The 23,250-nt window shown below is 44.0% G+C and overlaps 1 protein-coding gene across 2 annotated transcripts; it reads left to right on the top strand.

Moving 5' to 3' along the window:
- Positions 1-195: 195 nt before the first annotated feature.
- On the top strand, positions 196-22,349 carry GPRIN2 (G protein regulated inducer of neurite outgrowth 2). Of its 2 annotated transcripts, XM_079975687.1 has the most exons (3): positions 196-551; positions 10,005-10,171; positions 19,166-22,349. In XM_079975687.1, exon 3 carries the CDS (start codon positions 19,180-19,182, stop codon positions 20,947-20,949), a length of 1,770 nt encoding a protein of 589 aa, XP_079831813.1. In that variant the 5' UTR covers positions 196-551; positions 10,005-10,171; positions 19,166-19,179; the 3' UTR covers positions 20,950-22,349. The 2 variants fall into 2 exon arrangements, with proteins under 2 accessions (XP_079831813.1, XP_079831812.1); XM_079975686.1 differs by lacking the exon at positions 10,005-10,171 and having other exon boundaries at positions 198-551.
- Positions 22,350-23,250: the final 901 nt, after the last annotated feature.

Raw genomic sequence — 23,250 nt, 5'->3', positions numbered from 1 at the left:
CACACCCCATTTATTCTTTTATATATATGCATATATACATACAAATATGTGCCCCTTTATCCTTTCCCTGACCCTTTTCTTCCTCCCTGCCTTCCTCCCTCTCTCCTCCCCTCAGCTTGCACAGGCCCAGTAATCAGATGAGGCAACCGGATTATCTCTAGTCCCTCGGCTGCCAGTCTCCATTTTGTTTCCTCACAGCCTTTGGGGTGGCAGGCACTCCCAAAGTGGCTCACCTGGAGATGTGAAGAGGGGGGAAACACACACACACAACACCTCGGGCTATTTATTATTATTATTATTTTATTCCCCCCCCCCCCCGCCGCCCGCTCCCGCGCGCCCTCTTCCCTTCTCGCTTCGAGGGCTGCTTTGCCGCCTTCCCTCAGCCTCATCCCCTGGTGGCCGTTCCCAAAGGGAGACTTCGAGCAAGAGATCGCGCGCCATTCCGGTCCTCTCTCTTCGCCTAGCGAGCATCCTCATCCTTCGTGGGAATCCCCCAAGAGCTGGAGGCGTCTGCGGCCTGGATGTGAAACCTCCGTGACTTGGAGGGAAAGGTAAGGTCTGCGGAGGCCGGCGCTTGGTTCCCTCTGCCCTCTATCCAAGAGGGAGAAACCTCGTCGGAGAAACCTCTCTTCTTTTTTCACACACAAAGCGTGCGCATGAAAAGGGGCTGTCGAGGTTTTCCCCGTGACTGCGTAGCCATGATGGGCTTCCTTTTCCCAGCGGTGGCGGGAAAAAAGAGCCCCTTAAGACGCCAGTAAGGAAACTCGCTGGATTCAACGCGGATTCACAAGTGTCTTTTCTCGACCCCCCCCCCCTTGCCAGATGTGTGCCAGCTTTTGCTTAACTATCCCTTTCGTCCCGTGGAGGATTTCCAAAGTTTGATTTGTGCGTTTCAACTTGTCCTCATCTTCGTCCCAGCTTAGGCCACTGTGGCGGGCGGGGCGGGGGTGTACTTTGCACATGCTCAGGGGCACCCACGTCTGCTTTTGAGGGTTCCAGAATTAAACACAGGTTGTGGGACTGAGTTAACACCCCTCTGGAGCTGGGCCATGTGGCCGGAGTCAAGTCTCTGCTGTACTTGTGTTGTATAGTGATTTTGTTTCCATTCTTTAATGTTTTAGGGATGCTCAGCTGGGGTGCTGGAGGCTATATGCTCTACCTGTTCTGTTTGTTTATTATTGATTGATTGATTTTATATACCACCCTATACTCGGGGGTCTCAGGGTGGTTCACAAAATAAGATCAAGATATAAAACCACAAAATACATGATAAAAATAAAAATAACAACCCACTAGCCCCCCCCAAAAAAACACATTTTAAAAGGGCACAGGATGTTGAATTATTGCTGCTGAATGTGGTCTGTATGAAATGGAACAAGCACTCCCCTTTTTTGCTATGAGGTCGCAACCAATAACCTTTGAATCACCCCAGAATTATAATCAAGAGATACGCTGTGCCAGGAGTGCCCACATGGCCCCACGATTGTGGGTGCCCGGGGCTGTGGGTGCTGTGCAGCATGCATGGCCCTGGCACCAGAATTTGTGGGTGCCCAGCCCCTTCATGGGGAAATTTGTGGGTGCTCAGGCACCCAGGGCCTCAGGGACTTGGTACCTATGCACTGTGCAAATATTAGTGCTGTACATTTTGTGACGCCCCCTTCTGGAATAAAAATTGACACTTCCACGTTGTTTCTTCGTTAGATGGAATTCACTAAAGTTTTGGTGCTTTTTTTAAAATGGCAATCTGGAGATGGATCTCTGAGATCTTTGTATTGTTGACTTTAAATGAGACAGAGTTCTTTTGCTGGTGGGGAAATGTAGACTATGACAGCAGATACTATAGATGGGAAAATATATTGATTGTGCACTGGCAGGAGGTGTGCATTCAGTTACTGCCCTGTGTGTTTCTTTAACTAGCTTTGGCTTAATTGCTGGAACCAGGAAAAAAAAAATATTGGGAGGGCTCAGAAAGAGCAGCATGCATGATGTGTGAATATGTGTGAAATGCTTTTCCTTGTAAATACATGGGTCCAACAATGGGCATTGGGGGTGTGAACTGGTTATCTGGGAGCAGGAGGAGACCCCTCTGGGTCCCAGCATTGGCTCCTCTGCTTTTAAGGGCAGTGTGGTTTGCAGAGATTTAGCAAGCAGAGCTTTCCCAGCATAGAAAACATATGGTGGGAGAGAGCATATCTGCTTAATCTGGCTGCAAGCACAGAGCTGTTAAAAATTTTGGCAACCTTACATGCAGCTTGCTCTTGAATACACTGCATGCACACACACTCGTTGCTCCAAAAGGTGCAAAACTACAATTTTTTGCAGTTTGTGTTGTGAGACCTGAACTAGATATCTGCACGAGAAAAGTCAAACACGTTTTCTTTAGGAAAATTGCACCTTTGAAATGTTAAATTATAGGAAAGAGTCATTGCTGAATGCAACAGGCTTGTGCGTTAGGAAAACATACAGGACAACTTTCCAAAAGATACCTGTATTAGTAACCAATGAATTTTTAGGTCCAATCTTACAGCTGTTTTGTGCCTAATAGGCTGAATCTACACATATATTTTTTTAAACGCTGTGAAAATGCCTTTTGTAAAAGAAATGTAAAGTATATATGGAATTTGCCATTAGCTTATCAGCTCCATCTAGCGTCACATTTGTGTAATGCATTTAAAACACACTTAAAACGTTACATTTGCAGCTATATAACTGAGTCCATAATAAAGACACCCAAACTGTACTTTAACAGATAGTTAAGGAGGCATCTTGGAAGTGAAAGCCATCCATAAAAGTGGAAAGAAGGCTACCATTACAACAAAATTATATGCATATTTACTCAGCTTGCACTGATGGAACATACTTATAAATTATTGCATCCAGAACTGCAACATTAGTTGCCAGTATTCAAAATCCTGTAATAAGTCAAGATTGAAGCAATATCATGCTTCCCCCACCACAATTATCATTTTTTCATACTTTTTAAAAATGCTACTTTTAATACATATATTCTACACATTTTTCTTATTTCTCGGAAATAGATATTATTTTTAAGAAGATGGTGGCAATTAGTATTCCACTGGGGATTAGAGAGGCCAGATGCAAAGAAAGACAGGACTCTCCATGCCACCTTTAATAGCAGAATTCCAGCAGATGCAGCTTAATGCTCAGAGGTGAGAAGAGCTGTGCTACCAAAATTTCTCTTCTCTAAACTATTAAAGGTACAGGAGGCTTCCTCTTTTGCATTTGGACATCCATGTGAGGATTGTGGTGGTTATGTGGTTTCTAGATTAATCTGACAGCAGAGTAACTTTTTTATTTTCCAATGCTTCCATTATAACTTTGCTGGAATATCATTCTGGCTAATATAAGATAGATAGATAGATAGATAGATAGATAGATAGATAGATAGATAGATAGATAGATGTTGTTGTTGTTTAGTAATGTCCAACTCTTCGTGACCCCATGGACCAGAGCACGCCAGGCCCTCCTGTCTTCCACTGCCTCCCGCAGTTTGGTCAAACTCATGTTGGTAGCTTCAAAAACACTCCCCAACCATCTCATCCTCTGTCGTCCCCTTCTCCTTGTGCCCTCAATCTTTCCCAACATCAGGGTCTTTTCCAGGGAGTCTTCTCTTCTTATGAGGTGGCCAAAGTATTGGAGCCTCAGCTTCAGGATCTGTCCTTCCAGTGAGCACTCAGGGCTGATTTCCTTCAGAATGGATAGGTTTGATTTTGTAGTCCATGGGACTCTCAAGTGTTTCCTCCAGCACCATAATTCAAAAGCATCAATTCTTCGGCGATCAGCTTTCTTTATGGTCCAGCTCTCACTTCCATACATCACTACTGGGAAAACCATAGCTTTAACTATACAGACATTTGTCGGCAAGGTGATGTCTCTTCTTTTTAAGATGCTGTACCTAATGTCAATTTAAACAAGAGGCTTGCTTTTAATTTTAACAATGGTATATCTCCATCTTCTCCATAATGGTGGTTAAGAGACAGGGCCAGCTCACGCATGAGTCAAGGGAACCCCCTCAGGCCCAGGATCCAGAGGGCCAGCAGATCCATTCTCCAATAAATGAATTGCCTGCTGCCGCTGCAATAGCTTTGGTGTGCTCCTTGGAGGTTGGATCTGCCACATCTTTGGCAGCCCTCTCCCCCCACCCCACCTCTATAGCAGTTTCTTGGCAAATAGGAGGCTCTTCTGGTCTCCCACCCCTGGAGAAGAAATGGTGGAAGGCTGCCCTATGGGGGTCTTCTAGGCTCTGCATCTGCCTGGCATGATTCAGAACAGGCCCCTTTCCCACCACAATGGCCTTTGATCCCCACTTCAACCATTGGGTAAGGTTGACGTGATTCCCCTTCCCCTTGTTTCTTCACTCACCCTCTTGTTCCCAATGTAGATCTTTATTCTTCCCCTTGTTCACTTACTCCTTCCTTGGCAGGGGGAAAGCACCATTTTGTGGTTTGCCTCAGGTGCCAAAATGTATTGGACTCACCCTAGTAAGGGGTAGTACATACACACTCAACTCTTGACAGCTACACTCATTGGCTTGGATCTGTCAATAGGCCACTAACATGGCAGACTGAGCCCTCGTATTGTCTCAGATAACACTTGGTAGTGTAGTCAGCACACACATCCAACTTCCTGTCATCACGCATATGGTACTCAAGTGCACGCCTGCACCAAGTCTAAAAGTAAGGCTAAGCGATAATTTATCAATGCAGTGCTTTAGTGCACCTCCATCCTAGCAGTGCAGGAGAAGGAATTTAAAAGATTTCCCAATGCTAACACTATGAAGCTAGGCTGTGGAGCCTACGAGGGTCCTGCAGTCACCTGTGTGGACATTGTTTCTAAACTATGTGGACTACAGGGATCAGGTGTGTGGCAAGACATATGCCACACAACATACTACAAAGCCCTAAATGCCCTACTTGCCAAATTTAATAAGTACAGCATTTAACTTACTAATTTCATACTGTAGCCATGTCCACACGAGATTTTCTAACTTCACTGGTTCAGTGAATTAGTGCCAATCCAGAAATACAGTGAAGTAATGTTTGCACATTGTGTGGGGTTTTCCACACTGACATTGGTCCCATCAACTACTGTGCTGGACTAGTGCGAATTAATATGGGCACAGCTATTGTTTAAGTAGAATTGGTGCGTCTGGATACCAGCTAAAAGCTGATCTGTGCATGCAGCAGGATCAGGGATGAATCTACACACGGGGGGACGGGACGCTATAAATAAATCAGAAATTAAATAACAAAATAAAAAAAGCTATGTAAAAATCACATCAAATTTTTTTTGCTCTCCACTGCCATCTGGTGTTGCATGTTTATAACACATTCAAAATGTTGTTTGTTGACTAATGTAGCTGAGTCCCAGGTCATATAGTTTCCACCCACCTAGACTATACTATTGTGGTGGGAATATCTCTGTATATAGAAAGCTAGGGCACCAGGGAGAAGGCCAGCCTAGAACTATGCTCCATGATATGCTAGTTTTCTATGTTCAGAATGTTGGACGTTAGTGGTTTGTTTTTTGTGGGGAAGCACTCAAATATGCAATTGCTACCTGCACTTTGAATAGCACAGTCCATTCACCACGTGATTCTGCTGCATGTGAAAATCAAGTATCAAACCCCTTTTGCTAAAAAGTCACACTTCATCTGACGGTAGTTTTAAACAGGAGAATGTTCTAGTTCACCTTGTCCAAAAAGGAACACCTGTGAGTCTTCACCAGCCTGACTCGTGTCTGCATCTTGGCCTCCCTCATTCCACTCTCCCGCTTCATCTTCTGCCCCTTATTCTGGACTTCTCTCTGCCACAGACTCTCCCAGCTCACTAAGCCATGTTACCCCTTCAACTTCTGACACCTCCTCCTCCCAGTCTTCTCTCTCTTCTCCCTCTGACCTCTCATTGTTGCCCCACCACCAATCCCCAAGCTCTGAGCCTTCTTCTCTTGGGGGTTCCCCACTGGGTTACTCTCACCATTCCTCCTTTTCATTCTAAGCACTGGACAATATCATCTGCATTCAAGTATAAGAGACTTGTACTTGAATACTTAATCAGGTTTCATAATTCAAGTTCCACAAGCCCTGCTCCACACACCCCTCAAGTGCTTTTGCCCAAGTGGAGGATGGAGAGTTTAAGTGTGTAGAAACCACTGGTGCCTGCATAGCTGGTTAGTAGCCTGTTGTGGAAGTAAAAGTAACAGTCGCCTCCACTGTTCCATCCACATTTGCATCTGGCTGCCACACCCACCATTGGCATGTGGTGCCCAGAAAAGAAGCCCACAAGGAAACGTAGCCCACAGTCTGAAAAAGGTCGCCCACCTTTGCTCTAAACCATCTTCCTTAACCAATGCCAAAACTGGCATGTCACGTGGATATTGAAACCAGTGATCCACAGAGCTTAAACTCAGTTATCACATGCATTTCAGACAAGGGCATCTGTTAAACTTCATTTATTTGGTATAAATGATGGGAAAATGGGGAAGAGTTTAGGAAAAGTCAGGAAGCAGGGGTGGATATAGAAGAGCATGAACAGTTCCCTCACACTGGGCACTGGGCACTGAGCTGAAGGGGGCACTGCAACCAGGATGTTGTGCATGTGCCGAGCATAAGGCAATAGGCGGGGAGGGCATCGAATTTTATCCTCACACAGGGTGCCACTGAAATTTGAAAGAAGGCTGAGGTTGAACCAGTTCTCCAGTTGGAGGTCCTGTCTCACTTATTATTTTGAGAACAAAGGCTACACAATAAAATTGGATTGGTTTTATATAAGTTGAACACATGCTGCCCCCTCCCCTCAAAGAATCCTAAGAATTGTTGTTGGATTCTGACAGATATCCCTTAGAAGTACAATTTCCACAGGTTCGTTTGAAGAAGGGTTAATGATAAACCAGTTTTAAGTCTCCAGTGTAGATTTATTAGTCTTTCCATTAAGTCTCTGTCAGTTCCCTCCTCCTTAATAGATGGTACCTATTCTTGCCAATTCATGTTAGTACAGAAAAATGGCTGGGCAGTGCATGCCAAAACCCCTTTGTGCAGGTTGGGGTGTGTGTGTGTGTGGATTGGGCAGAGGTGTCCTCAGAGTTTCTACCTGCAAAGCGACGCTGGTGTCACTCTGCTGGCCTGGAGTTCCCAGTGGGACCACTACTGGCAGCAGCCCATAGAAAACCCCCAAACAGGTGCAGGAGGGAGTTGCAGCAGCCCAGAGTGCGCTGGATCCTGAGCTGGCCCCACTGGCATTGTGAGATGTCATTGGGCCTGATCTGGGTCTGGTCATTGCACCTGACCAACTCCATGCTCCACCCCACCCACCGGCACCCTCCACCCCAACCAGCATGATTGGCAGGGCTATGGACGCAGTGGTGCCCTCCCTGCTCTCTGGCCAGGGTTTAGGCTGCAGCTTTAGCCTTGACATACAAAAGTATAGATTTAACACAAGAAGTAAAAAATCAGATATATCATATAACTTAATTCTACTTCACCAGTACTGGCACAGTTGTTAATCCAATTTAAGAATTTGAGAAGAGACCTTTTGTACAGTTGTAGTCACAGCCCCTTTTCATTGTAGCTATGGAACACCACTTCATATTCCTTGGACAGCAGCTGGTGTCAATTTAATTTACACTCAGCCTGTTCCTGTTCCACTTTTCTAATTGCACAAGGGATTAACTAGACAACTTCACAAAAAGATTACAGTTTGATGAAGAGGTCTTTCATGTGGCTGCAGGTGTTCCTCTTCAACGGCACACTAGCAGGTCTCTCTTTTTTGAAACAACAACAACCCAAGTGCGTGCACGTTCAGACTTTATTGATCTCAATGCTAAGCAACACCGAAGCTCTTCTTTATCTACAGTTTCCCTTCCTATCTAAACTCTTTTTCAATCTGCAATTTTAATGTTCACAAGCAGTAGTAGTGCCAGGTGAATAGATGTGGGGGAAATGACATTTCTCACTACCACAGCCACCACCTCTATCCAACCAATGCTACTCAGTGCTCCCTGCATAGGTGGCACTTTGATTTAATTCTTAGTTGTCTACAGCAAGCCAGGACCCACAGCTTCGCTTCTACCTCCCTGCATGATTACAAACAATGGATAGCAGAGTTTTTTTCATTATTGCTGTTAGGTCATGACGCTTAACATTCTATATTGGTGCAACTGACTTTCTGGAGGTATAGGCTGCTTGAAATATCTCTTAAGATCCCATGCCTGTGGTCCACTGCTGTGTCCCGTTCTTACAGGGCTAGTGAAAGTTGGCAGTGTTTTGTTTTTTGTTTTGCTCTGACGCTAGAAGTTGGTTTTGCCAGCTGGCTTTTCCCTTTCCATTGAGGCAGCATCAGCAGTCAGTTATAGCCCTTAAACTTCATTTCTTTCTTGTGCAGTGGACTTCCTTAGGGTGGCAAGGAGCAGGGTGGCGCTGTGGGTTAAACCACAGAGCCTAGGACTTGCCGATCAGAAGGTCGGCAGTTCAAATCCCCATGACGAGGTGAGCTACCGTTGCTCGGTCCCTGCTCATGCCAACCTAGCAGTTTGAAAGCATGTCAGAGTGCAAGTAGATAAATAGGTACCGCTCCGGCGGGAAGGTAAACGGCGTTTCCGTGCGCTGCTCTGGTTCGCCAGAAGCGGCTTAGTCATGCTGGCCACATGACCCGGAAGCTGTCTGCGGACAAATGCAGGCTCCCTTGGCCTATAGAGCGAGATGGGCGTGCAACCCCAGAGTTGGTCACGACTGGATCTAATGGTCAGGGGTCCCTTTACCTTTACCTTTATACCCCATTCAAAGGGCTTCTTGTTAGCAGACTTCCCCCTCACCTGCCACCACCAATTCTTTACTTCCTATAGCATCTACAATGTGTTTTACAGAGTAGCATAAACAGAAGGGAGGGGCACTGAGGTATCTGCAGTCTAATATTTCACAATGGGTTGACAAGGGTGGGGTGGGGATTTGAAAACATCAGGGCTAAGGGGAGCAATATGCCCAAATTCATTTGACTTGGAGAGAAATATTAGACCACAGTTAGATGGAGCATCATCCAGAGAAGCAGTTTGTCTCCTAGCTTGTGTTGACTTTTACAATTGTCATTGAAGTTGAGTTAGGCTGTCCAAAGCACAGTATGCTCCACAGGCAATGATTATTGCATGAGTATCCTGGCTGGATGTTTATACTGCTTACCCCAGGGTCCCTAACTTTTTGGAGCCCAGGGGAAACATACACAAATCTAAGAAACTGACGTGGACACCAGAATATACCCATTTCACAGAAGAAAAGCTGGTGCTGCTCAGTCATAAAAAAGAGAAACCAAGCAAAACACAAGTATCTCAGACCAAATGAAACATTAAAAAAAATATATCAGGCAACACCCAACAATGACACACCCCCCCTGCCAAAAAAAACCACCCCATGAAAAATAAAAAATATTGGGCAGGGGCCTTGGTGAGCACCAAGGTGTGTGTGTGAAGGCACTATGGTGCCCGTGGATGCCACATTGGAGACACTAGGATCACTCAATTTGACCATACACACGGTCCTATGCAAGCCCCTCCCCCTCCTTTAATCACAACCATTTAGTACCAGTCATCTGCAGTTATGACCCTTCTTGAAAGAAATATGAATCGGTGAGATGGAGCCCATGCAGCCCTGATCTCACACTGTCTCCCTAGTGTGAATTGCCTGGTTAGTTTTCTGCTGCAGTTCTCAAGTTGGATCAAAGCTGGCTTGGGGAAAATGCATCAAACAGCAGTATTTCATGAGAAACCAGGCTATCTTCATTCTGGGTAATGTATGTACACAGATGCAAAAACCAGTGGTGGGAGCACATTGCAACCAGAGCAAATGGTAATTGGATGCAGACTTGTATAGGATTGCATTGTTTAAAAAAAGAAAAAGTACCCTTTAGATAGAGATCTAAAAATAAGCAAAACCCTGGCATCCACACCTTGAAGAGGGGATTAACTCAGTTAACTTTTGTTTCTTTCTCACTCTCAAGGCTTCCAAAAGAATAAATGACCACCTGTCAATATTTGTGTTCCAAAGCTTTCAGCATAATCTGTGAAGATTAATCCTATCAGAAGTTGCCTCAAGCTCAGCAAGTGCTGTATAAAAAGCTCCCTTTGCTCTCAGAATATTTAATCATATGGCAACAGAGAATATAAGGTCAGTCAACCTTTCCCCACATCTTAAACTTATCTGTTCTTCTGAAATTACAGTATATTAAACTTGATCTAAACTTCCAGATTATTCAGCAAGAAGCCCAGGTAAAGTTTTGAAAGAACCGCCAAGAAAACTTATTGGCCTAGTAATTACTAGGGTAGCTTTAGTCTTATTTTCTTTATTTATAGTATTTGTACCTCACTCTTCATCCAAAAAGGATCCCAGAGTGGGTTACATAAAATCAAAACAAAACATTTTGCCTTTCGAAAAAAATAAACCAATAATTGACTCATAATACTCATCTTCAAAATATTGAGAATCTTACCACAAGTAAACAGCTTTTTTCCTTTTCCTTTTTTAGTACAGGTGCTAAATTTATGCAACAAAGTGTCCAAACATAAAAGAGGGCTATCACAGATTAAGGAGCCATTTACCGCATTAGATTCAATGGCACATTTACATCCGCCAGCAAATACTTCCTTTGGTTTCAAGGTTCTGAAATTTGAGGTGCACATTAAATTTGATGGCACACGGTATTTTTATTAGGTCATTCTGAATCCCCAAAGGTTCTGATAAATGAAAACTGAGGCTTGATATTTGTAAGCGTCTGCTCACTGTCTGTTCTTTAATTAACTTTCCCACAGCCTTCCCAGTCAACAAAGTGTAGATATCCTCTAACATGCACCAATAACTCCTCTAAAAGTAGAATTTGCAAGCATGGTAGATTTGTGTTTATAAATGGGACTTTGCGCCCTCCACCCCAGGCTGTTCATCCTGTATTCCAACAAGAATGCTTGTTTAGGCTAGAAAAAATGGCCTGCATTTTCATTCTGAATGCTCCATTCCTCAGTTTGTGAGCAGAAAGAGTGGTATATAAATTTAATAAATAAAATAAAATATGGTTGATTTGGGGATTTTTTTGGGGGGGGACTGTTATTGGGTTGTTGTTGTTTATTTTGATCATATATATTGTGGTTTTATATTTTGATTTTGTTCTGTGAACTGCCCTGAGACCTCTGGGTATAAAAAGGTAAAGGGACCCTTGACCATTAGGTCCAGTCGCAGACGACTCTGGGGCTGCGGCGTTCAACTCGCTTTACTGGCCAAGGAAGCCGGTGTTTGTCTGCAGACAGCTTCCGGATCATGTGGCCAGCATGACTAAGCCGCTTCTGGCAAACCAGCGCGGTGCACGGAAATGCTGTTTACCTTCCCGCCAGAGTGGTACCTATTTATCTAATTGCACTTTGACATGCTTTTGAACTGCTAGGCTGGCAGGAGCTGGGACCGAGCAATGGGAGCTCACCCCATTGCGGGGATTCGAACCGCTAGCTTTCTGATCGGCAAGCCCTAGGCTCGGTGGTTTAGACCACAGCGCCACCCGCATTCTCTGGTTATAGAGTGGTATATAAATTCAGTAAATAATAAATAAAATAATAAAATAAAGAGCTATTCAGAGGATTTAAGTAATACGACATACATTTAAAAGGAGAGGAATCTCCATTAATCGTGCCCATGATTTGGGAAACTGTTGGAATTCTAGTTCAAACCATAATGGCTGAAACCCTTTCGTGTTTTGTTATGTTTATTTACAATGACCCTCATTGCATAATTGACTTTTTCCAAAACTTCCTTCTCACTTTGCATAATTTGGCAAGATTAGCTAATACATGTATTTTAACAGCTTCATGTGGTGTGATATAATACAGTCACATTATGTTTACAGAATTATAGCATTGGAAGAGAATGCAGGCAATCTTTTACCCAACGTGGGGCTCAAACCCACAACCCTGAGATTAAGTCCCATGCTCTACCGAAGGAAACTCTTATATGCATGTTATACCCAGTTTACAGTCTCTTACACAGTATGATATGCAGGGACAAGAAGGAAGCATGTGTTAAATCAAATTGGTTAAATCAAACAGAGATGCCCAGGTGTAACAAAAACTTTAGGCCAAAGTCTCTCTTCCCTTTTTTCATGGAGTAGTTACTAGAGGTCTTGGTTAACAGTTTTGTTTAAGAAATCGAACACATAACCCATATTTTAACAATTATAGCAGAGCTTTTCAAACTTTTCATGTTGAGGACACACTTTTTAGACATGCATCATTTCGCGACACAGTAATTCAGTTTTACTAGCAAACCGGGAGGGCTGCCTGCTCCCTTTGCAGCCTCGGGGGGGGGGGAGCACAGGGAGCGTTCGTGCGACACACCTACACATTGCAGCCAAAACACTAACGTGTCACGACACACCGTTTGGAAAGTTCTGAATTAAAGCCTTTATACCTGTCTAGTGTGATGGATGTGGCTGGGTTTTCAGAGGTGAAAGTCAGGTCAGGTTCATCAGTCACCTTTAACTGGTTTTTTTCTTGGGGGGGGGCAGAATCAGTGTGCTGTGTTATGAAAATTACAGGGCCAGGTCTGGGCCCTTGATGACCTGTCCGATAACCCAGCCCTGCCCAAAACGGCCTCAATATCTGTCAATGGGAAAAAATTAACCAAGTGCAAATGTTCTCAGCTGCTCTCCAGCCTTTCAGCAGCCCACCTGAATGGAGCTTGTGGACCACAATTTGGGAACCTCCAGTTTAAAGCTTGTTTTTCTCTTTTAAAAAAACAAGTAAGCAAGCTCTGAAATAGAATACGGGCAAATATTCTTGCTGACCTACATTTAAACACACATTGCCTTTGGTTTATTTGCTCGAACAAGATTATTTCAAGTGCAGCTAGAAGTAAGAGGAAGGTCAGTCTAAGCATTAAATAAAACCTAGCGCAGTGATTTGATTAGTAGCAATTTACCATCTGGAAGGAAGGACATTTTAAAGGCAGCTGCATTTGGAGACAAAATTGCAGGTCATTTTTGTTTTTCATTTTTAAATTAGAGAAACTATATTACCTGTCAGGAAAACAAAACACTTGAGTAATCCTTTCGGTTACGTGTACGAAATCCTCAGGATTAGCCACCCCACCTGACACATCAGGAGCAGGGAAGGAGAAAAGATGGCTGATTCCCATATGCTGATATGCAGCTGGCAATAGCTGATGAAACAAAACAAAAACTCAAATAGTTTTTTGTGCGTGTCGTGTTGCCCAAATCTCATTATGAACACGGAAGGATGAAATTATTGTATTAGTTTGTGGCAGGAGCAGGAGGGGAATTTATCTTTAATTTTAGTCAGAGATCACCCCTCCCCACCCTCCAGCCTTGTCTTAATGCGCTGTATAAACATAACATTCCAAGAAAGATATTGGGAATGCTTTGCAAACACGAATTAAACCTTGGGGTGGATGGGTGGGAAATCTTATCCCCTTATTGTGATTAAGTAAACAGAATCACAATTAGATTAAGGAGCCTTCAAAGTCGTACACATGTGGCTCTCAACTTATACTGGGGTTACCTTCCGGAGATGGCACCTGGAGCCAAAATTGTGTACAGTCAAAGTGCATTGGGTTCAGTGGCAGCCCGGACACTGAGACCCAGCGCCGAGGGCCTTCTGGCAGTTCCCTCATTGCGAGAAGTGAGGTTACAGGGAACCAGACAGAGGGCCTTCTCAGTAGTGGAATGCCCTCCCATCAGATGTCAAGGAAATAAGCAGCTATCCTATTTTTAAAAGACATCTGAAAGCAGCCCTTTTTAGGGAAGTTTTTAATATTTAATGCTTTATTGTTTTTAACACTTGATTGGGAGCCACCTAGAGTGGCTGGGAAAACTCAGCCAGATGGGAGGGGTATAAATAATAATTTATTATTATTATTATTATTATTATTATTATTATTATTATTATTATTATTTAGGATTGCCAAAGTTTCTTCCTCCAGGTACCTTCCCCCCTTTCCAATTTCTTTTGCCAAGTGCAAATAGCTGAATGTGTGCAAGTTAAATGCCCACAAGGTGCAAGTTACCTGTAGTGAAGTACTGATCAGTTTTAAAATAGACTAAATTCCTGTTTTATTATTCAGATTTTTGTGGGGAAGGAGGCATGTTTCATAATTTTTAAATTGAGGGCTTGAAATTGAGTAGTTTGTCCAGACTGTAAATATGCTGCATAGAAGTCTGGACAAGCTATTAAATTACAAGGCCTAGCCTGGTAGGTAATAGGCTTTTGACAGCACTGGGGTGTGACTTACCCCCTATTCCCTGTACGTACAATTTGTGACCTACAGAAACTGAACGGAATCACCACCCAATGGACTTCATGGCTCTTCTCTCCCTCCCCACCCCCTTTGTAGTTTCTAGAAAGTTTTTAAAACTCCATACATGTCGAGCAGACTTTTCTTATTTTCAGGTCCAGAGCACAAGAAATACTTGCCCCCCCCCGATACTTGTGTTGGAAGAGATGGTTTGCTACCGCCATGTATTATTTAGGTAGTGGTGAAACTGATGTTTTGCATAATCGAGAGATTTCGGTGCAGTTCACAAATTGTGGGTTCTTTTGCACACTTTCTTTCTTCACAAACAATGCTTCCCAGAAGTTGCTGGTTGTAATCAGGGTGTCCGTAATGAGCTTACAAACAGATAAGAACCTAGATACAGCAGCCTTCAATCTTATAAGTAAATTAAAATTGCACTGCCCTTCTTGGTGTAAAACGAGGCATGTGGTTGCCTTGGTGTTAAAAGTAGAGCTCCTTGCCCTCTATTATTTCTGCACAGGCTTCTGTCTCTTGGACACTGCTGTTATAAAGTCAGTAACGGTTACCAGGAGGAGGTCTCAGTAATCTCCTTAGATGTGGCAGACAAATAGGTTCCTGTGAATCCTCTGTGGATGCTGAAAATGGTACTACAGTGGTACCTCGGGTTAAGTACTTAATTCGTTCCGGAGGTCCGTTCTTAACCTGAAACTGTTCTTAACCTGAAGCACCACTTTAGCTAATGGGGCCTCCTGCTGCTGCCACGCCGCCGGAGCACAATTTCTGTTCTCATCCTGAAGCAAAGTTCTTAACCTGAAGCACTATTTCTGGGTTAGCGGAGTCTGTAACCTGAAGCGTATGTAACCCGAGGTACCAGTGTACTGGTTTCTTGACTTCTAGCAGGCTTTGCCCACCATTTTGTTTACCTGAGTTTCCCACACTTTTTCGGTTCATATGGAATGGGGAAATTTTATTTCCAATTGGTTAAAATTTGGAGGGCTTCCCAGCATTTAAAGCCACATCTTCTACCAGTTGCTTGGGGCAGGTAAGTGATACTCACTCCCAAACCCCACAGGAGAACTTGAGCTAATGGGATCATTTTGTTGGATGGAGCCCAGAAGCTTTGGCATAGAGTTTGATGGGAAACCAGATTTCAGAGTTCAAGTGTTTCTGCTTGTGGGTGTCGGGTGCTTCTCAGCAAAAGCAATGCACATGGCAGATAGTTAACGATTTATTGTCAAAGATAAGACTTGCAGTCGCTTCTGCAGTTTTGGATACCTACACACACCAATCCCCATCTCAATCCCGATTTTCCTGGGACATCTCGGAATTACAGAAGCCATCCCAGCTTCTGATTTGATCCCATAATGTCCCATTTCCCCCCTCCGGCGCTGCCGCCACTGAGCTTGAGGAGGAGGATGAGCCAGCGCTTGCAGTGGTGCTGTGCTCTCACACGAGTGTGGTGCCAAAAGACATTCTCATCCGAGGAATGTTGGAGGGTATGTAGTCTTATGGCTAGACAGCTATTCCCAGGTCCATGCTCTATGGAGCAGTTGCAGCAACTGGGGACCACTCCCCCTCCTCTGGTTTATATACCTTCCCCCAATGGGCTGCACGCATGTAGCCGGAGACTAAGCCTACATGGAAGCTGCCTCTGCTCTTCCCCCTTCAGTTCTCTCTTGGCTCTGGGAGGCAGTGGTGCAGGGAAGGGTGAGGAAGCACCTAGCCCTTCACTTGTGTGCCTGTCTCTTCTTCCTCCAGCCCTGACATGTCCCATGCTTCTGATTCTTGCCTCTTGGCTGGTATAGACTCTCCACAAACCATTGCCCCCCTCTAGTGAGTCAGACTCCGGCTCCCTTTCCCCCCATGGCACACTTGTCAGTGTCCTCCTGCCAGTCCCTGCCAGTGGGGCTCCCAAGACTAAAAGAAACTCATGCTTAGAGAAAAATAACTTTAGAGAAGCCATTTGTGGGGTGGGAATAGTAAACCCTCCTACCTTTCCAGAATAAAGCAACAACACTTGCAGTAAGTTACTTGAACTTGGGACGAGGGGGAACTCTTGAGACCTGCCAAGCTCTGTCCTAAATATCTGTACCAGCCTCTGACCTCTTGCCTATTTTACTTCTGTGGTGCCATGCAATATACAGAGGGAAGTACTATCCTATAGGGATGGCCATGGAGATTCTGCAGAAAGGTCAGTCTATCTGCTTGGGAGGTAAGAGTAAGGAACGTAGAGAACAAAGTAACTCTCCCTTTGTGCAACCAGCTCTCCAATGTCTGTAGCCTGTTGGCCTGACTTTGCACGTATTCAAAAAGCAACGACTGCAGTTTGATCAATCTGCTGTTCTTACAGGCTGAACCTCAAAAGATTAGCAATGTGTTGTTGTTTTTTATGTGCATCTCTCAAATGCTTTGTGGGTTGTTTGTACCTATTATTGTACATACACTCTGTTTCAAAAATAAAACAGGCTGTTAATTTTTTTAAAATCACATATGAATTCAAATATGTACAGGTGTGGTGTATTCAGGTCTTGTTTGAATGCAGGAAAAGTGGATTAACAGCTGAAAAACGCTCAGATGTGGGCAAGCCCAAAGCCTTCTCTACCAAAGCCAGCTTCTAAGCTGGGTGTGAAATGCATCAGGATGGATGAACTGTCCTAGTGAATAGGATAGGGAACCAGGGAAGAGGGCCTTATTTGCATATGTGGACCTGAGTGGAAACTATCTACAGTTTCCCCCTGCTGGCCCAGGGTGAGAACTTCAGTACATAACAAGAGCCTTCTCGGCAGTGGCGCCCTCCCTGTGGAATGCTCTCCCACCAGATGTCAAGGGGGTAAATAACTATACAACTTTTAGAAGGCATCTGAAGGCATCCCTGTATGGGAAGTTTTGAATGTTTGATGTTTTATTGTGTTTTTGTATGTGTTGGAAGCTGCACAGAGTGGCTGGGGCAACCCAGCCAGATTGGCAGCATATTATTATTATTATTATTATTATTATTATTATTATTATTTAGCATGGAGGGGGATGCTGAGTAGAGGAGAAGCTGAAGCAAGGAAGGCAGGGTGGGAGGAAGAGAAGGCAAGGAGAAGATGGGTGTCTATTACCCTTTCTGGCATCACCACCCAACACTTTGGCCTATCTATGAAATTTCCTAAGCCTTTACACAACGGGGGCGAAGAATGGATGGTGGCCTGTCAGGTGTTGCTGGTCTACAGTTCTCCCCATCCCTCTCTATTGGCCATGCTAGAATGAAGTTGATACTGGAGTTGGAGTTGAACACCTGGAAGCCAGACTAGCAGGTTCCAATCCCTGCTATACACTTTATAAAGTATACAGCAAATTTATTTCTTAAAAATAAAAAAGGGTTTTTTATTCGTTTCTGCTGTCTGGATATTGTTTTTGTTCCAGTGTGTTTAATCTTTTATGTCAAGATGGAAAACTTGGCTCTTAATCTGAAGCGTCAGTGAAATACAACTTTTAGTTTAATTCTTTAAAGATGACCTTTGCCAGTGCTTACTCTTGAATAAAAGATTAGCACTGGTGCATTGCTAGGCTTTTCTAAGCTCTTTGTCGACAGCAACACATGCTCTAAAAAATCTCCTCCCAATTCTCCATAATTTAATTAAATCCTTATGTATTTCATCTACCTACTTTCCATTTTCCAAATTGCAATTCAGACCCTGCAGGTTATTCAGAGTTCCTTTAAAAAAACAACATATTTTTTTTACAAGATTGTCCAGGGATTTCAGTAATTTGCCACCAGATCAACATCAGCAATCAAAACAGAAAATCTAATAATAATTCAGATTCTATATTTACTAGTACATTAAATAGGTCACTGCTTTAATCATAACTCATAGAGTAGCACACATGCATTTGTTGGTTTCAAGCAAAGCAGTTCAGTGCAATTAGCAAACGCATTTCAGATCCGCTTCTGAAGCTAAGCCAAAAATAGTGGATGTTAATTCCATTTCTATCCTAATCCTTCTTCTGCTTGTCTAATGTTTTGGTACTCATAAGTCATAACATGTCTACTTCAAATTGCATGTTTCCTGTTTGCTGTGCCCAAATACAGATTTGTTGCAGATTTCCAAACATAAGTACCATATTAAGAGTGAATTCAATGTTAATATTATTTCTTTTGCTTGGAAACTGGTTTCATAACACTGCGATTGGTTGTGAACCTGTCAGCCGTGGAACTAAATGTAGTCTCCACACAGGCGTGCACACACACACACACACGTTTAATCTTACTCCTAAATGAATATTCTCCTATCATGTTGCCTCCATGGCAGGAAAGTTCCACCTTAATAAATTTAAGGGATTATATCCTACCTTTTGACTTAGAAAGCTGTCAGGGTGGCTTTCAGACTAATTTGTAACCATCAAAAAAGCAGCTGAAAACAAACAACAAAATTAAAAACAGCTGAACACTAAAATATAATTAAAAACCTGAAAAAACAGGTGGGTTTTTGCTGGCATCTAAAAAGAAAAGTCTCTTGCAAAATAGAAGCTTTTGACTTGTTAAAATGCCGAATAAGTAGCAGGGATTACGACATATGTGAGCTGTAGTATGGTTGCATATACACTATATATTTAAATACACCATGCATCTATGGTTGCATATACACTATACATATATGATTGTATATACACTATACATTACATTTTCCACACCTCCCACAAAATCCTAGGAACAGTGGTTTGCCCCTCTCATATCATCCTCAATGAACTACAGTTCCCAGGACTATTTGGACGGGGGATGTGAGTATATGCACGGCCTTGGGTATGACTTTATTTTAGAACCTGCACAAAGCTGTTTTAACATGTGAGCTGCTTTTAATTGACTCTTTTTCCCCTTTCTTGCCCTAGAACTCTCCTGTGCCATGGAAACAAACAGCCACCAACTCCACCCCCATCAGGAAACCTTGAACTCTGTTTGCCACAGCACTCTCAACCTGAACTATCACCCTCTCTCAAAGAGCTCTACAAATCTGGCCGGCGTTGGGCGAGTGGGTTCTGAGGAGGGACACAACAGCAGGCAGGAGCTGCGAAAGAGCCTCAGCAGCTCTGCCTGCCAAGCCCAGGCGAGGGAGAACGACCTGGGAAGCACACCTAGCTCTGCATGGTCTTCAACCCGCTCGGAAATTGCATCCACTCTCCGAACTGTGAGCAGCCTGTCTCCAAGCGACAGCGTGCAGAGCACCACCAAAAGCACAAACCACTTCCTGGGTGTGGAGCGACCCCCAGCTTCTGCGGGAGGGGTTGGCCCTAGGACACACACCAAGAGCAGTACCGCTGAGGATGTGTCTGCAACCTGTGATGCAAATCCACAGCAGGTGAGCACGATGGAAGCACTGGGAGCTGCTGTCCAGAGAAGCCTTTCTGACCTAACGTGCAGCTGTAAGCAGCAGAGCTCCACTCCCCACATGGAGACAAGTGCCACATACTCTGCTATGCGCTCCAGCAGCAGTTACGGGGCTGCGGCAGGCAGTGTAGCATTCCCAAGACCGAGATATGGATCAGACACATGTGAAAATGCCCCCAGTTTCCAAAGTCACATGAGCCGGGCCCCAAGTTTGCCTAGAGACCAAGATGTGCCCACTAGCGTCTTTGACAATGGTGCTATATCGCAAAACGTGAACGTTTTTGCGGACCCTGGAGCGTATCACTCAGCTGTTCTTGGGCCGCATATGCCTGGAGACCACTTCTCAAACAGGGCTATGTACGCCCAGGGTGGAATTGTGTATAGCAACTTTGCAGCTGGCATGTACCCACCTGGCATGGTGGCCATCCATAATAGTACTGCTCTTTCTTATGGCATGAGGCCGGAGTCTTCGATGAAGATGGAGGGCACCGTCCCGGCCTATTGCCATTCCTTGCCCATCCCTTCTGTTCAGTTCATCCCACGGTTGGTCTGCTCAGTTAGTGAATCGGGGAAAGGACAAGTGACCCCCGGGTATTGCCAGTCCTTGCCGGCTGCTGAAACGTCAACGCTTCCAAAGCTCGTGTCGTCCGTGAGTGAGTCGGGCCTGGATGCAAAGCGCATCCTGCGCTGCTGCAGTGTGCGTGGGGAGCACATGATGCACATGCAGCCTTGCGTGCAACCGAGCAGGGCCCAAGAGGAAATGAAGACGACGTACGTGGTGTTGAATAGCCACCAGGACGGCGTCAACGCTGTCCTGAAGACCAAGGACACAGGGACGATGACCTCCATGAATGACCTCACCCGGGGATTGCAGCCCCTTCTCGAGTGCAGAGATGCAGAGGTACAAACCATCCCAACGAAGGAATGTAAATCTGCAGCAACGAGCCCCTCGGTCGCAGCAGAAGGCCACCCTCACGTGTTCCCAGAGGTTAATCTGGAGCCCGAGGCAGAGGGAGAGAAGTCTCCGGTGCGGGAGGTGAGGTGGGACGATGAAGGCATGACATGGGAAGTTTACGGTGCAGCTGTAGACCCCGAGGTCCTTGGCTTGGCCATCCAGAAGCACCTTGAAATTCAGATAGAACAGTTTCAGACTGAACCGGAAGAGATCTCTAGGAAAAGTACTGAGGAGCTGCCGGCTAAACAGGAAAAGAAAACCTCTTTCAGAACAATCATGCATTGCCTAAGAAATCCAGGCTGCTGTGCCCGTTCCAGCACAGCAGTGGAATAAACTTTCCCAGCAGACTGCAAGACTGGCTTGTTTTTTAAAAAAATAGTTGCAGATAAACACGGGTATACAATATGGAGTCCCTTTGGAATCAAACTGGAAACTGTGAGCTGGTCTAAAATAGAACTCTGCAAGGCAGAGGCTCCAGGGACAGTTTTTAGTACATATATCCCTGATCTACATGTTACTCAGAATGAAGTAGTAGAATTTTGGACTGTTTCGTTTCAGATTACAGGTGGGGTTGGGCTCTCGTTTTTGAATGCTCTTCCACATGAATAAACCCTAACAACATGCATTGAACTAGCTCATGAGAGAGAGAGAACTGTGTTAAATCTTCCTCCCCGCTGTGCTAGTTTGCTACACTTAAAGAGTGTTTTTGAGGATGTGTGTATTGTTTTTAGGGGGAGGGCACTCAGTTTAATCAGTTGTCTTAAAGCTATGGACTCATGTCTTCCTGACCCCTTCCTTGCTGCATAGTTTAAATATGCTTTAAGTGAAATAAACAAATAAAATACTATTATTCCTCAACCTGTAGCCTAAAGTGCTACAGAATTATATAAATTGTTAAAATATATTATTCTCTTCCTCTACCCTCAGCTTGAAGAGGTCAAGAATTGTACCACTTTATTTTGAGTAATCTGTAGATCTATTAAAAGAAAAATAAAGCCCAAATACCTGCATTTTATATATGGTATTGCTTTATCCAGGTGATCTAGCTCTGAATAATACTTCAAGCAAATACTATGTTTTTCTGAACGACGGCTTGAAGCACATCACTGTATTTCCCTGTACATGTATGAATTGTAAGAACCTTTTAAAAACCATGTATAGAGAGAAAATACTGATTTAGTGTTAAACTTTGGTCCCTGCATTTGTCTTACTGCAACATTGTGCAGGTAGTTTTAAATACTAGAATTCCATTTTATATTTTTTACACAGATGGCATGTAGTAATTTATGAAAGCACATAATTGCGTACACTCCTTGTTACTAGATAGCTTATTGAATTACAATGCTGTGTACAATAAAACCTGTGACTTCAGTGCAATTAGTCTTTCCTCTAGACCGAATGCATTGCAGATCATTGCACAGCTCTTTGCAGAACATCACATCCAGTTTCTTCAGCCATGAGGAATTGCATCCTAAATACACAGGGGAGTCGGTGCTTACACTGTTACCAAGGCACAACTGTACCAGTGTTCCCAGAGAAGAGTCACAAATGCCTGGTTTACTATGAATTTTAATCTCAGGTTAACCTGTCATTATGTGACATGGCTACTTTTGTTTTCCTGGCATTAAATGTAATTGTCCTCTTGAGCTGATGTCCACCAGACTGAAACAGGTGGCAGTTGATGAGGAAAGCCAGCAAGGCAATGAGCTCAGTGTCTGCTAATTGGGAAAAGTAAATAAAACAGATGTTTCCTTATTTTGCATATTGCAGGTCATTTGGTTATTAATTGTGTTGCTCTTGCGTGTACAGCAGAGTTTCTCCAGGGGTGTTCCTGCTGCTTCTTGAAAAGCATTAAAGTATAAAGGATTTTCAAGGGGGGATTTAGGAAGTCAAAAAACCCACCCAGACACTCATCTATGTGCTGGCTGCATTTGTACATAACGCTAAACCATGGTTTATGAGGGTGAGCCTCAGACATGCATGCTTCCATTACACACACCCCGGCCTAAGGTTGGCAGTGGGGAAGAATGGGGGTGGGGAGACCTTTACCTCCATTTTTGACTAACCGCAAGATAAAGTTATGTCTGAACCTAGACAGACTGTGGTTTAGTCATAACTATGGTTTACTACAATGCACTAACGCCAAACTGTGGTTTATAAAGCTGGCCAAAGTTAAGATTAACCACAATTTAGAGTTCAGACATAACCCTAAGCTATGGTTAAATTGGAAGCTTTCCATCTCTTCATGACCCTCCCAGAAGGAGGGAATACACGAGCCTGAATTTTGCACAGGCTCACTATCATACCACCAAGCCATGGCTACCTAAATGTTGAAAATAGCAGATGCTTTTTAAAGCCCCGTCCCATAAAAACATGGCTCTGTTTATGCATTTCTGAAGCCTAAGGATGGCCTTTTAGAAAAATAAATGTTCTGAACTGGGATGCTTACTGGATTAATACTGTCTTTTTCAGTCTCCTCTGATGTGTGAAATCATTTGATGTAGATAAACAAGTGATGACCTTTCAGAAGGACGCGGGTGGCGCTGTGGGTTAAACTACAGAGCCTAGGACTTGCCGTTAAGAAGGTCGGCGGTTCGAATCCCCGCAACGGGGTGAGCTCCTGTTGCTCGGTCC

Source organism: Podarcis cretensis, assembly GCF_951804945.1.
Source record: "Podarcis cretensis genome assembly, chromosome: 5".
Classification (NCBI taxonomy): Eukaryota; Metazoa; Chordata; class Lepidosauria; order Squamata; family Lacertidae; genus Podarcis; species Podarcis cretensis.
The sequence above is the reverse complement of the archived record's forward strand: the minus strand, read 5'-3'. Positions and strand labels throughout refer to the sequence as shown.